This window comes from Ziziphus jujuba, chromosome 4 (genome assembly GCF_031755915.1).
Source record: "Ziziphus jujuba cultivar Dongzao chromosome 4, ASM3175591v1".
NCBI lineage: Eukaryota > Viridiplantae > Streptophyta > Magnoliopsida > Rosales > Rhamnaceae > Ziziphus > Ziziphus jujuba.
The window spans coordinates 31,522,085-31,536,466 of NC_083382.1; the positions used below are offsets into that span (position 1 = coordinate 31,522,085).

Below are 14,382 nucleotides of genomic sequence, written 5' to 3' on the forward strand. Positions count from 1 at the left end.
TTACCGAAACCCCTGTGGTAATCACATTTTACCAATTTTTTAGCGCCCACAAGTCCCCTAATGTGTGTTAAATGCAACAACTTGCAAAATATACTTTCTTCAATGATCCTAAAGAGAAAAAACCATAAAAGTTTTGAAAAAGTTCTCAAATGAGCACAAAAATTTGATTACCATAGGGCGTTTGGTAATTATCGATGAAACCTACGATAATCAATTTGTAGTTGCTGGAAAAATTATCGTAGGTTTCATCAGTAATTACCGAAACCCCTATGATTATCACATTTTACCAATTTTTTGGCCCCCACAAGTCTCCTAATGTGTGTTAAATGCAACAACATGCAAAATATACATTCTTTAATGATTCTAAGGAGAAAAAATCCAAAAAATTCTGAAAAAGTTTTCAAATTGCTAAAAAAAATTTATTACTGTAGGGTCTTCGGTAATTACCGATGCAACCTACGGTAATCAATTTGTCTTTGCTGGAAAAATTACTGTAGGTTTCATCGGTAATTACCGAAACCCTTGTGGTAATCACATTTTACCAATTTTTTGGCGCCTACAAGTCCCTTAATATGTGTTAAATGCAATAACATGCAAAATATACTTTCTTCAATGATCCTAAAGAGAAAAAACCCCAAAAGTTCTGAAAAAGTTCTTAAATGGGCATAAAAATTTGATTACAGTAGGGCCTTCGGTAATTACCGATGAAACCTATGATAATCAATTTGTAGTTGCTGAAAAAATTACCATAGGTTTCATCGGTAATTACTGAATCCCCTATGGTTATCACATTTCACCAATTTTTTGACCCCCACAAGTCCCCTAATGTGTGTTAAATACAACAACATGAAAAATATACTTTCTTCTATGATCCTAAGGAGAAAAAATCCCAAAAGTTCTGAAAAAGTTCTCAAATTGGCATAAAAATTTGATTACCATAGGGCCCCTGGTAATTACCGCTGAAACCTATGGTAATCAATTTGTTCTTGCTTGAAAAATTAACGTAGGTTTCATCAGTAATTACCAAAACCCCTATGCTAATCACATTTTATCAATTTTTTTGCCCCCATAAGTCCCCTAATGCGTGTTAAATGCAACAATATGCAAAATATATTCTTCAATGATCCTAAAGAGAAAAAACCCCAAAAGTTCTAAAAAAATTCTCAAATTAGCACAAAAATTTGATTACCGTAGGACCTTCGATAATTACCAATGAAACCTATGGTAATCAATTTGTAGTTGCTGGAAAAAGTACTGTAGGTTTCATCGGTAATTACCGAAACTCCTATGGTTATCACATTTTATCAATTTTTTGGTCCCCACAAGTCCCTTAATGTGTGTTAAATGTAACAATATGCAAAATATTTTCCACTTTATTCGACAGTTAATGAGAAATGAGGGTAGATGAGAAATGGAAGATGATTCCATTTATTCAACACTTTCATATCCATTTATTTAAATATTTTCCACAACTGCACAATTAATTTCCTTGTGACTACTCTCTTTTGGACATACTACCATGGAACCACAATTTAAAATAGATTGGAAGAAGCTTTCAAGCTGGGAATAGTCTCCAATTCAAAACTAACTAAATTTCAATGCATACGATTCAAACAAGTTCAAATGGTCCCAAACTAGAAAGCCAATCTTGGAGAACTCAATTACCATCCATTTAAATTTTCATCCTTCTTATTTCTTGCTTTTCCATATCTCAAACAATATGGAGAATTTAATAATGAAATTGGGTCCTTACACTTCATCTTGACATGAGAATCATGTCGAAAAACTAAAAACTAAATATGAATTAGCAAGAGAAAAATGTACAAGTGTTTTATGAATAAAATCTAGAGAATATTACAACTCCTACAAAAGGCTCTGTTGGTATCAATCCTAATTTGACCCAAAGTTCCCCATTAATGTCAAAATCTCGAACACCAATTGGCACCACAATTGGTATAATGCCAAACTATAGTGACAGCATTAAAAGCATACGGGGCACCTCCACTATAACGAAGACCGATTTGATACCTGGATGAAATCAAACGAAATATCTGCGGTTAGTTACAATATTTAGCATACAAGTTTCAAAGAAAATAATTAAATACCTAGAGTATCCATAAAAAAATATAAAGGTTCAAATCTAACAATTGAGGTAATAGCTCATACCCAGTAATAATAGAGGAAAGTAGTAAAACACACTTGCCTTCATGAACATTAAGGTAAGACCCAATTCCGTGGCCTGTACCATGCCGATAATCAAGACCATTTTTCTATAGTGGAACTCAAGCAAGAATGTCTAGGGCATTACCTATAGGAAAATGAACATGTACCTTCCTATCACACAATCTTACAAGAATATGGTCAATACATTTCACTTAAAATGAAATACATAATTTAAAAAATAAAATAAAATACCATTGGTTCCATTAGGAAATTGGGCATTCCCAAGTGCAATATGACCCTTGAGGACCTGCAAAATGAAGCAAAGAAAATTGCTTTGCAAGACTTGAAAAAATATAATAATAATAATAATAAAAAAAGGAAAAATAAAATAGATTAGCACTTACTGCAGTATAGCATGCTTTAAATAGATTAGCACTTACTGCAGTATAGCGTTTTCAACTATATCACTTTTTAACAAGAACATTTGAAAGTAGTTGATAAAGTAGGAATTAACATATCCATGTCAAAGTTCATTTTAAAAGTGGAAGACCCTTTATTTCTCATGATATATTGGAATTTTTTATGCATAGAATGTCATGCTAGCTTTTGAAAGTGGTTGCTAAAGTAGGAATTAGCATATCCAATGCTAAGTTCATTTGAAATTGGAAAACACTTTATTTATCTTTATATGGTGAAATTTGCCACGCTTGCTTCAAAAGCATGTTATGCTCATGCAATACAACTTAAGAACCATTACCACTCATGTGCATAAATGACAATGTCAAAGATACCTTTTTTGAAGTTCATAGATATCATATAGAATTTTCAACCATTACCACTTATGATCATATAGAATTTTCATTTAAAGTTCACAGTACCTTTTTTACTGCATGAAAACTCTCCAGCTTATCGCTTGTAGTCACCTCTATCAGTTTAAGTGTTTGCCTGCAATCATTGCATCATTATTTGATTAGTGTGTATTGAAACTGCACACGCAGAGCATTGCATGCAGACACATAGAAATATACACAAGCTGTGTACCGACAAGTTGTCTGATATGGTTTATGTCCTTTTACATTCCTCTTTCAGCCAATATTTAGGCCACAATACATCTCAACTAGTATTTCAATCAAATGTTAGATGTTGCATAACAACCTAAAAAAACAAAAAAAACAAAAAACAAAAATGAACTTACAATTGTTTTTTCTTAGTCACTTCGTCTCCCTCCAAGAAGTAACCAGAAACTCCATATATCTTCTTCATCTGTATATGCACTAAAAGCTTAGACATCTTTTTATTTATTCATTTATTTTTTAGTTTTATTGTTTTAATAAAAAGCTTTTCCTCCAAAAATGGTATATTGACTACTTGTCCAAGAAATAAACAGATGCACAAGTTTCACAAACTACCTGATTATCCAACTAGACAAGATATTGCACCACCACAACGCCATCTCGAATGTTTGCTTTTTTCAAACCTTCCAACTCCACTGGGTTCTAAGTTTTTAAATTATCAGTTGTAAATAAAATAAAGAAAAATCAGAATTCAAACCAAATAAATTGACTGCAAAAAAATTTATTCATTCTAAGATATCAAATTGCAAACAGAAAATTAAACGTGACATGTTTTTACTGGAAAATGAACAAAAATCAAATCCTTAGATAAAATCATAGGTTTAATTATATCAAGTTTTTAAACATTTTAAATTTCCTCATTATAAAGGGTTGTCTGACTATTTAAGGGCTATCCCTAATTTGCTTTGCCACCTTGTCTTTTAAAAGTCAAGGTATAAAGTTCAATAAAGCATCTAGGATAAGAAATAACCATCCCTTGAAAAGAACAAACTTGTAAGAACTACCAAATTTAAAAATAACTTCTTGTCTTCTACATATTGTCTAAGAAATATGAAATGGACATTTTACATATTACATCTTGACATATGTCCAACTGTACGCACCAATCAAAATATGTATTTTAAATATGAACAGAAATCCATGACAAGAAATGCACGGTCAAGTTTAACATACCTATCAAACATGCTCTGTAGTATGCACCAATTTAAGGTCCACTCAAGGGTTTTAGTCAGTATCAAATGATGGCGCTTTCCTTTTGAACCAGATTTGACAGTTGGACTAGCACCAGGAGTATAGAAGAAAAACAACCTCAAATTTTCCTTGTTTTTGAAAAATTGAACACATGGTGTACCCATAATACCAGCTGCTTCTGCTATTTCCGGATTTTCCTCAATATCAGTTTCAACAAAATGTATATTTTGATCCAACTCGTCAATCACCTGCCATAAAAGAAAGTTATTAAAAAGAGGTTACTGCATTCTATATGAGGCATCAACACTAAAATAGACAGATACAGTAAAGCATGTGTTTCTTCACACAATGAGATGTTACCACATAAAATTGGTTTTTCATCATGTCATCCCAAATATTTCTGGCCACCTCCAAATCACATTAGACATCAATCACTGTAAGAGTTGATAGTGGCATTGAGATTGAACCTCATGCAAAAGTGAAACATTTTTTTATTTGGATACCTTACTAAGAATTGGCTTCAAAGTCCTACATGGACCATATGTTGGAGCTGTATATAGTATGCATATAAGCCTTGGACTTTCAAGATTTGAACTAATAAAATATATCAAACTCTCAATAAATAATAGAACACAATATTCATTATATAAATGTAACATCAGGGACAAAGAAAATACACCTGCCCCTTATGTTTTGTAAAAGTAATGTCAAAACCCTCCTGAACGTCCCTGTCTGTGAGTTTCTTCTTAACCTCCTGAGTTTTGGGCTGTCAAAAGTAAAACTTATGAGGCCAAATTTTAAGGACATTCATAGAGCTCAGAATATAACACAGCTTTGAATTGAAACTAAACAATAAAATTTCTATAATGACTCATATGCATTTAACATTATTGGAGGAGAATAATTGAAAACCAATTCAGTGCATTATAATTTTTCAGATAATAATAAATTTTTTTGAGAAAATGAGATTTGCACTCTTCATGTTATTTAGTTGTCAAAATTTTGTCTTACAACCATAGTAACATTAATGCAGCTGTATATCGGACTTATTATTATCATATAGCAAATACACCTTCCTTTCACAAATTTGTTTTAGGTAGATTACCTCCAAGAAATATAACTGCTATCAGAATTCTTATGGTGAATTACCTGCTCTATGTAGAATTCAAATAATCAACTCACAAAGTTTACGGTAGTTGATAGAAGATCTTCAAAACTCTTCAACTGAGGTGCAACCATTATACAGAATTTGTTAGGAGTCAAATTTCAAATGTACAAAACTAGTATCTCAACCTAACCACAAAAATTAAATGTTTTTCAATGTAGACAACATATGAATATTAATTTGAGCAACAAATGAAATATAATGTGTGACTTTTATCCAATATCACAAGGCAAAGAATATTAACTCCAAAATATATAATCTTCTTGACAATCATTGGAGAAATTTCCAATTGGATCATCAAAATTTGCAAGTGGGATAGTCTGAGGGGGCTTAATATAGAAAAATGGAATAGGCCTTAAAATTTTCTAATATGTGATCATCACATTCTGCCATCGATATGTATTTGCAACAACCTAAGAACTAAAATTATAATTTAATATATACCTTTTTTTCTTGAATGAATCATGACTAAAAACTCTGTAAAGGTAAATGAAATAGAAATATATTCCAAATACTTATGTCTTTCATTGATAATAAAGTTGTGTAAAATTCATTTAAATATACTTTTGGTTTAATCTTATACCTCCTTTTTTGAGCCACCAATCTCCACAATAACTTATTATGTCTTGGCAAGATGAAAATGCAATCCTAAGATAAACCAGGCCCATGAGTTATCCTTTGAAAAAAACATTATAACCCACTGTTACCAATGCATGTAATATATATATATATATATATATATATATATAATAGTTTGTGCATGAAAGAAATAAAAAATAGGGGCGTAAATTTACTTTTTCACTAATTAAAATTGAAGATGAAAGAATGGATTTATATATCGCCTTTAGGCAATCCTATCCATAAATGTTAGAACCATTTGCTTTCAACTGTTAAAAAGTCCATTTATTTTTCCAAAAATACCAATGCATAAAATAGAAATTTCACAAAAAAATTAAAAGTCATTCTTCCTCTGTTTCCAATGGTACATTTCAAGAACCCAACATCCCATTATTTTCAATCAACATCTCCAACTAAATAAAAAAAGTAGTGGTTAATCTCCAGTTGATCATAAAACATATTGAAATTACCTAAAAATTCATAATTCATATTAAAAAATATATATATAGTTTACAATCAAGTACCTTGATGCATGTTTGGAGTTGAGGCAATGGATTCAGAAAGCCATTGGCCTTAGATGTTAGAATTGTTTCATAGACAGATTTGAAGAAGCAAGATTTGAGATAGAGAGGAAATGAAAGAGAGTCAAACTAAGATTGAAAATTGTTGAAAGTACATACATATATGTGAAAATCTTGCTAATCATAATAGTCTGCCTCAAAACTATATCTTCTTCAATATATATATATATATATTTATATATTCATCATAGTCAATATTCTCGTACAAACAAATAATCGTTGAAACTAAATTTAGAATCTTATTCAAATCTAAATTTGTTTTAATTTTGAAGATCTTAAAAAGCTAATAGAAAAATTATGACCAGATTCAACAATCTCATTATAATCATATAAGAACCATTGTTTCCCTTCTAAAAAATTCCCAAAACTATGTTTTACTTTTTCCACAAAGATCATAAAATAAAACTGATACTTTAAAAAAATTCCCAAAACTATGTTTTACTTTTTCCACAAAGATCACAAAATAAAAATGATATTTCCTATCAAACAACCCTTTGTTCTTAAACCTCATTCATTTTTCATTCAACGTCTCCACCTTAATATAAGGCATTGGGACTATAAATTATATCTCCAAAAATATAACATATTTTTCACATTTTTCAGATAACATTTAAAGACCATAAAAACCTATAATGAATTAAATGAAAATTAACAATTACCTTTTTCTTCTTCCAATATTGCAATACCTGAAGGGTGGGTCTTGAAATGATGTTTTATGATGCTATTAATATCTGTGATGTTATTGACTTCCACGGTTGTCTAACCATCCATTTGTGGTCTATTCAATTTTGAGGTGCTTATAATACAATGACCAAAGAAACTCTGCATCTCAAAGCATCCACTCCTTCGCACCTGGTTAACTCGCCCTATCTCCTTGACCCATCCCCCCGATGCCAAAATCCTAAACCCCCATCTAATTATTCCCCAACAGTTGATAAAAACAAAATAAAAGCAGACCCAGAAGAAGAGAAGGAGGTTTTGTTGTAGATCTGCTCACCGACCAAGTAGAATGCTAAGGCAGTGAGTCCAAGGCCAAGACCCAGAAGAATGTGGCAGAGTTGAAAGAACTCTCCGGTAGCTACCTCACCATTCTCTCTCACTTTCTATTCCTCTATTCTTCATGCCCTGTTAAAAGGAAAAAATGAAATAGCTTTTCTATTTTAAAAGGGCAACTTGGAAATATTAAAAATTGAAAGGGTAAAATGAAAAAATTCGAGAGGAGATGGGTAGATTTTGTGAAGGGCTTTCCAAATGGGGTATAGGGCTAAATTTCCCTTCTAGAAACGTTGGGCAGTGCGACAGTTCAAGCCCAATAGTGTAACTCATATATAATGCCCATTGGGCATGGGTCAAATAGGCTAAGGAGGACAATATAGTGAAATGGGCCCATTTAACTGGCCCAATTAAAAATATGTTCAATAGGTGTAAATAGTATATTTGGTGTATGTAGAATATTATCAATCATTGTGATAACAAAGTGGGGCAGTGGGATAGTTTAGGCCCAATGGAATAAAGGAGATACGATGCCCATTGGGCATGGTCCAAGTGGGCTTAAAAGGACATTATAGTGAAGAAGGCCTATTTAATTGGCCCAATCAAAAACCTCTTCAGTGTGTGTAAATAATATATTCTTTTAGGTGTATATAGAAACATTATTTAATTCACGATAGAAACAAAGTGGGCAGCGGGCCAATTCAGGCCCAATTATGCAACTCAGACACAATGCCATTGGACATGGGCCAAGGCGGCTCAGGAGGACATTAAGGGAGACAAGCCCATTTAACTGGCCCAATTAAAAATCTTCTCTGTAGGTGTATATCAGTATATTTTCACATATATTTAGAAATATTAAAAAGTTCATTCTGGAAACAAAGTGGGAAGTTGGATAGTTCGGGCCCAATAACGTAACCCAGCCTATGCAGATAGCCTGGTGAAAAATTGTGGTACAGTAGATATGTACTATAAATTTTGATTGTTAACTGACATATATAGTGCTTTATATTGTCGCTAACTTATGATCTATTTGGTATAGCTGATAAAAGTAGAATTTTAGTCTGTAGAGTGTTCTATAATAGATATTTATAAAAAACTAATAAGTATTTAGTTGTAAATAAAAAAACTCATTAAATATTCATTAAGCTATATTAAATACTTATTAAATTTCCATATAAGATAAAAAAAAATATTTTTTTTAGAAAAGTTTAAAATTTGAGCTTTTCTAAAACAACTTAAAAAAGTTTATTTTTTGGTTAATAAACATTTATTGATTTTTGTCAAACATTTTTATTTTTTAATAAAAAATTCTGCCAAACAAAGTTTTAATTATACGGTTGACTATAGAAAAATAAATATATATAGTAATATTTGTATTAGAATTATACATAATCAAATATGGGCCCAAGGGGAACCGTTGAGGCCCATTTTTATGTAACATGGTAGCATGAGTAGCCCAGTCTATGTTTTTTTTCTTCTGATAATTTATTTTGTAGAAGGCCGAAACAAATGGCCCAATCTTGAATGCAAAAGTGACGTAAACAGTAATCGGCCTACATAACAACATATTTAGCCCACAGGATAAATACTAGGGAGGCCGACAGGAAAATTGTTGGAAAAGCATTAATGCATCCACCCACCGAAAAGTTTGCCTGTATATTTAAACTTTGCTAGTATAGCCACAGAAAGTTGTGAGAGTGTACTCAGGAAAACTGTAGAACAAAATGGGCTTGCTAATATGGGCCTAAGCCAGGCTATTGAGATACAGTGGAACCTTCCTAGATGGACTGGGTCGGACCTACGGCACACGCGGATGGATAAAACTTAAAATTAAATGCCAATCTTTGGGGCATTCCGAGAATCGAACTCGGGACCTCTCGCACCCAAAGCGAGAATCATACCACTAGACCAAATGCCCAGGTGTGTTAGCCCAATTCTACCAGTTTAAACTTAATGAATCTGACTAATATAATTCCACAACCATCGACTTGCCCATGACTGTCTACTGTTGGGGAAAAAAAAACAAAGAAAAAAAGAAGAAAGAAATATGAACACCATGTGTGCTTCAATTAAACTTTTAATCAATTATATTTCAATCTCTATAGATAGCTTGGAAATTACAGCTCTGCGTATGGTATGATGATATAACTTTGTATTCATTTAACATTTTTGAGCTATACTCTTGCCAGAATAGAAATGGCCAAATGATTCTGAGTATCACGAAACTCCTAGTCCTAAAAATGCTACAACACGTGTATAATATAACCGAATTACATTAGTAACGCCAATAAACTGCAAGATCCAAACGACTGTGAGATTACCACCGTCGGCGCCTCCTCCCATACCAATATGCAAATGCAGCTATTGATGCAGCCAGAACAACACCAGCTGTTGCATGCCATGCATAGATTGGTTTCTCCACAACAAGAGTAGATCCACGACTATCGGAAGGTGGTGGTGGTGACGGAGCTGGTTTTTTACTAACTGACAATGCAAAGACCAAACCTTGCCTTTCCAACTCAGCTAGGTCTTCAATAGCTGGTTTCATCCTTGTGGCTTTGGCTATGGCTTCATATTCTTCTTTGGTTCCACCTTCAAGAAAAGACCCAACAAGGTGACCCTTACTAACCCAATAAGCCCCAAATGTACTTCCTGAGAAATCTCCATAATGGACTACTTCCCCCACGTTGTCCCCAAAAAATTGCCAGGAAAAGGTGAAGACTCTAGAGTAGAAGAAGGGTAGATAGTCAAATTCATCCATTTTGTTTGGTTCCATTATTGCAGCCACAGCATGTCTTGCTGATTTCCTGGCAGAGTCGACATGTTCAAGCCTACGGGTTTCACCAAATAGTTTGACTGGAAATGCTGCAACATCTCCTACTGCATATACTGAGCTGTTGCTTGACTGCAATCTTCCATTCACTTTGATTCCACCCTTCTCCAATGTTAGTTGGCCTTCAAACAGGCTTGTGTTTGGACGGATGCCTATTCCCACAACAACCATGTCTGCAGGTAGTTGGCTTCCATCTTTAAGATTAACTGCAGTTACCTATGTAGATGACAAAATTTAGTGAAGTTAGTAATGCAGTACTAAATTTGAAAAGAAGTTTACATGTATAATATTGTTAAAGCCAGTCCCAGTCCTATCTTTGTGAAAAAACAAAGGGGGGAGCAACCACATATAGTCGTAGACATCTTATCTTAGCTGAAGATGATTTTCATGGATAACCAGATTGAGCTTTTCCATTTAAAGTTTAACAAAATATGCTTTTTCAGAAAACTATCTCCATGTTGAGCCCCTCCATATATGGACTTGACAAAAAAGAAGCCCCACCTCCCCAAATGAAAACATGAAAAGCATCACAAGATTTACCTTCCCATTGGAGTCGAAATCAAATGATGACAACACAGTTCCTTTAATGAACTTTACTCCTTTGGATTTATAATACTCCTCATAGTAAGTTGCAATCTTGGGTGTAAACAAACGAGCCACTACCGAAAACAGAAAGATTAGTCAACATTACTTGAGAAAAGAGTGTTTAATTTGATTCCCACTAGATGCTTAAGACCTTATAAACAGATTCGTGCACCAGAGCAAGTCAAAATTATAAAAGGAAACAGTATCACAACAGTGGTACATACTGCAATGTGCTTCTGGGAAGACCATAGTCACATTTAATTTATTGATCACCAAAGATGCAGCACACTCCATTCCTATGTAACCACCACCAATAACAACAGCATTTCCACCAGAGCAAGATTGCATGAGGTCAACAAGTGTATTTGCATCAGCCAAATCTCGTAAATAACACACATTTTCAGCATCTGATCCTTTTACTCCAAATTCTTCCAGCTTCAATGACTATTTTCAGAACACAACTACATCAGAGCCAGAATGTCTTTTCCATACCAAATTAGTTTTTGTTAGATAGTTAACACTATGTTTCTCGATAACTATTTTTATTTAATTATTTTTAAGAAATTGAAGAAAGCTCAGGAACACATATTTTATGGCAGTTGCTGACCAAGAATTTACTCATTTTAATTTAATTCCATCTATTCTGTTACAATTTCAAGATCACCGGCAATTTAAATATTAGAAGGTACTATACAATTATCAGATCAGTTTCAATACCCGGGCACCTGTTGCAATGATGAGAATCTTGTAACTAATAGTCTCCCCAGCTGCAGTTAATAATGTCTTGCGCCTGACATCAGCAGACTTAACTCGTGTTCCAAGTACTAATTCAATTCCTGCAAATTAAAAATTTAAACAAAAAAAAAAAAAAAAAAAACTTTTCTTTTTAGTGAAGAAAGAAAAAGGAAAAGAAAACTCGTGAAAAACATTAACCATGGAAATTATATTAGACATTATGTCACTCTTTTTTGCTTGCAAAATAAAATTTTGACAGTAAATTTGCTTTGAGAATCAACTAGTACTTATATAATGGGTAAGATCTGTAATGTCGATCAAAATGTTGACATTTAATCTCTGGATAATAGTTTATCCTTTTTGGCAAAGGTGGAGTTTTTCTAATGAAACAAAATATTCATCAAAATATAAGTTGAAAATGGAAAAATCACATAAGACAACGGACATTTTTGCAACAAGGATGCATGGAACATGTTCAGAACAAGTATTTTCAGAAAAAGAACATTGCATCCTTCAACTCATTAAAATAAACAAATTTAAAGAGAAAGCTGTCATTAAATAATTACCATGTTCCTTATACCATTTTGGAGTTAATCTTTCCTCATTAATACCAACGCAAGTATGAAAGGATGGAATACGCGCAGGAGCTGCAATACCACAATTCATGAAGTTAAATGACAAAAAAAATTTATGAGCAAAAGGAAAAGAATACAAAGCTAAAAATGATAAGCCAATTGTCTTTTTGCGTTATACTGAGGGGTGCTAAATTAGTGTGGGGGGGGGGGGGGGGGGAGAAAAAAAAAAAAAAAAAAAAAAAGAAAGAAGAAGAAGAACCATCTGTATTTATACCTTCTGGGAGTAGAAACCCTTTGCTCAATGCAGGTCTCTCATAAGGTGCAAGCTGAATAGGATTCAGTAGGACTGAGTTAAACCTTATTCAATCTAATAAAACCAATGAATTTTCACAAACTCATCATTCTAGTTTAAAATCAATCCAATAAAATATAGAATCAAGGAGTTTGCAGTTTGCAATATGATGATTTTCGTTCTGATTTAGCTAAAACAAAATACTTCATAAATGTGCAGCCTATAAAAGGTTCTATCTCACACCTAACTAATTCCCCCAGGCAATTAATAAAAAATTCCACCCCACCATATTTGATACAAATAAAGACGTCTAAATGCTCCATTTTAGTATTCCACACTACAAAATTAAAGCTTCTCTAATTCAACTTGAAATTTGTTAATGTTACTCTTGCTTTGAAGAATTACGCAAAAGCCGGAACTTTTTTTTTTTTTTGTTTTTTTTAACAGGTTATAGATAACATAAAACTATAAAAGAATGGAGCTTTACAGTTTACTCCTCCAATTACCCAAAAAAAAAAAGAAAAAAAAAATTGAAAAAGGCAAACTATCACAATTCTGAAAAATACACAAAATAGGAACAACAAATAGAAAATTGAGATTGAGAAATAGAGAATAGAGGCTGACTGGTTCTTCAGAGATTATGCAGAGCTCGCCACGACGAACTCCTCGCTTGGTGAATTCGAGAGCCGCGTATCCAGCAGCCACTCCTCCTCCAAGAATCACATACACAAATGCCCTTCCCATCTATCAATCTCCGTCTCTCTCACTCTGCTTCTTCCCTCGTCTCCTCAATTTTTAAAAACACCGTTGATTTTGGATTAAAAAAAAAGCTTAACATTACCCAACAAAGAAACAAAACGGAACATAAAAATATTTCAGACCTCAATCAAGATCGTCATGGTTGCTGGTGGGCCTGACCGTGGAATGTAGCCCACCACTTTTACCTTATTACCCTTCTTTCGCTCCAGTGGTTCTGGATGCAAGTTATACAGTATAACAGAAGCCAATCAGGAAAAATGGAACGGTTAGAGACGTTGACCAATGGGACCCATTGCTATCTAGGGTGGTGATGGGGCAGGCAAATTATTGAATGACACGTGTAAGGGTCAGAGAGTTGCTGGTTGGATAAGAATTCATGTTTCTGGAATTGTGAGGAGGATGATGAATGATGGATCAAGTTGAAGGCATGGAGGTGGCAGGAACTCTATAACACCTCCTCGTGTAACTGAATTATGGATCACCCTCTTCTTATCTACCACTCATTGTTTTTTTTTATTTTTTATTTTTTAATTATTATTTATTTATTTATTTTTCATTCAAACTTATCTCATGCTTCTTCATTTTAATTAACAAATGTATCACCAAAAATTCTCGTCCTTCATTTTTCTATTGGATGATTTTTTTTTTCTTTTGTAAATATTATATATATATATATATATTTAAGATTCAATAACTTTTGTAATTGTTATATTTGGAGAAGATTTTTCTCCTTTTTTGTATTTGGATTTTATTTATCTAGAATTCAAATATTACATTTTGAGAATAAAATTGTCACGAAAAAAGAAAGCAAAGAAAACAATTTCAGGAAAATGGTTGGCCAGGTTGCGCCGAACAACTCTAGAGGATAAAGCTCATCTATCTCAAACCTTGAACATGTTTTTCATCTATGTCAGATTAAGTCCATAAATAATTACCCAAATACCCTCTATCTATTTATTTATTTTTATTTTATTTTATTTTGGGGGGTTGAAATTGCTTTGGTACGTAATTCACCCAAACCTTCAAAACAATTTCCAA

General features: G+C 33.0%; 2 protein-coding genes and 1 non-coding gene across 3 annotated transcripts; all 3 read right to left on the reverse strand.

Annotated features, from left to right (window-relative positions):
• Nucleotides 1-1,780: 1,780 nt before the first annotated feature.
• LOC125422172 (uncharacterized) lies at nucleotides 1,781-4,741 on the reverse strand. The gene is made up of 5 exons (XM_048472677.2): nucleotides 4,191-4,741; nucleotides 3,042-3,108; nucleotides 2,416-2,470; nucleotides 2,204-2,308; nucleotides 1,781-2,028 (listed from the first exon to the last, which is right to left on the reverse strand). Exons 1-4 carry the CDS (start codon nucleotides 4,370-4,372, stop codon nucleotides 2,283-2,285), a joined length of 330 nt encoding a protein of 109 aa, XP_048328634.2. The 5' UTR covers nucleotides 4,373-4,741; the 3' UTR covers nucleotides 1,781-2,028; nucleotides 2,204-2,282.
• Nucleotides 4,742-9,411: 4,670 nt separating this feature from the next.
• TRNAP-UGG (transfer RNA proline (anticodon UGG)) lies at nucleotides 9,412-9,483 on the reverse strand. Its single transcript has one exon. It is a non-coding gene; the product is annotated as a tRNA-Pro (tRNA).
• A 143-nt stretch (nucleotides 9,484-9,626) lies between these two features.
• On the reverse strand, nucleotides 9,627-13,880 carry LOC107415283 (monodehydroascorbate reductase 4, peroxisomal). The gene is made up of 8 exons (XM_048471937.2): nucleotides 13,467-13,880; nucleotides 13,210-13,369; nucleotides 12,568-12,619; nucleotides 12,285-12,365; nucleotides 11,701-11,819; nucleotides 11,208-11,427; nucleotides 10,939-11,057; nucleotides 9,627-10,614 (listed from the first exon to the last, which is right to left on the reverse strand). Exons 2-8 carry the CDS (start codon nucleotides 13,327-13,329, stop codon nucleotides 9,883-9,885), a joined length of 1,443 nt encoding a protein of 480 aa, XP_048327894.2. The 5' UTR covers nucleotides 13,330-13,369; nucleotides 13,467-13,880; the 3' UTR covers nucleotides 9,627-9,882.
• Between the last annotated feature and the right edge of the window lie 502 nt (nucleotides 13,881-14,382).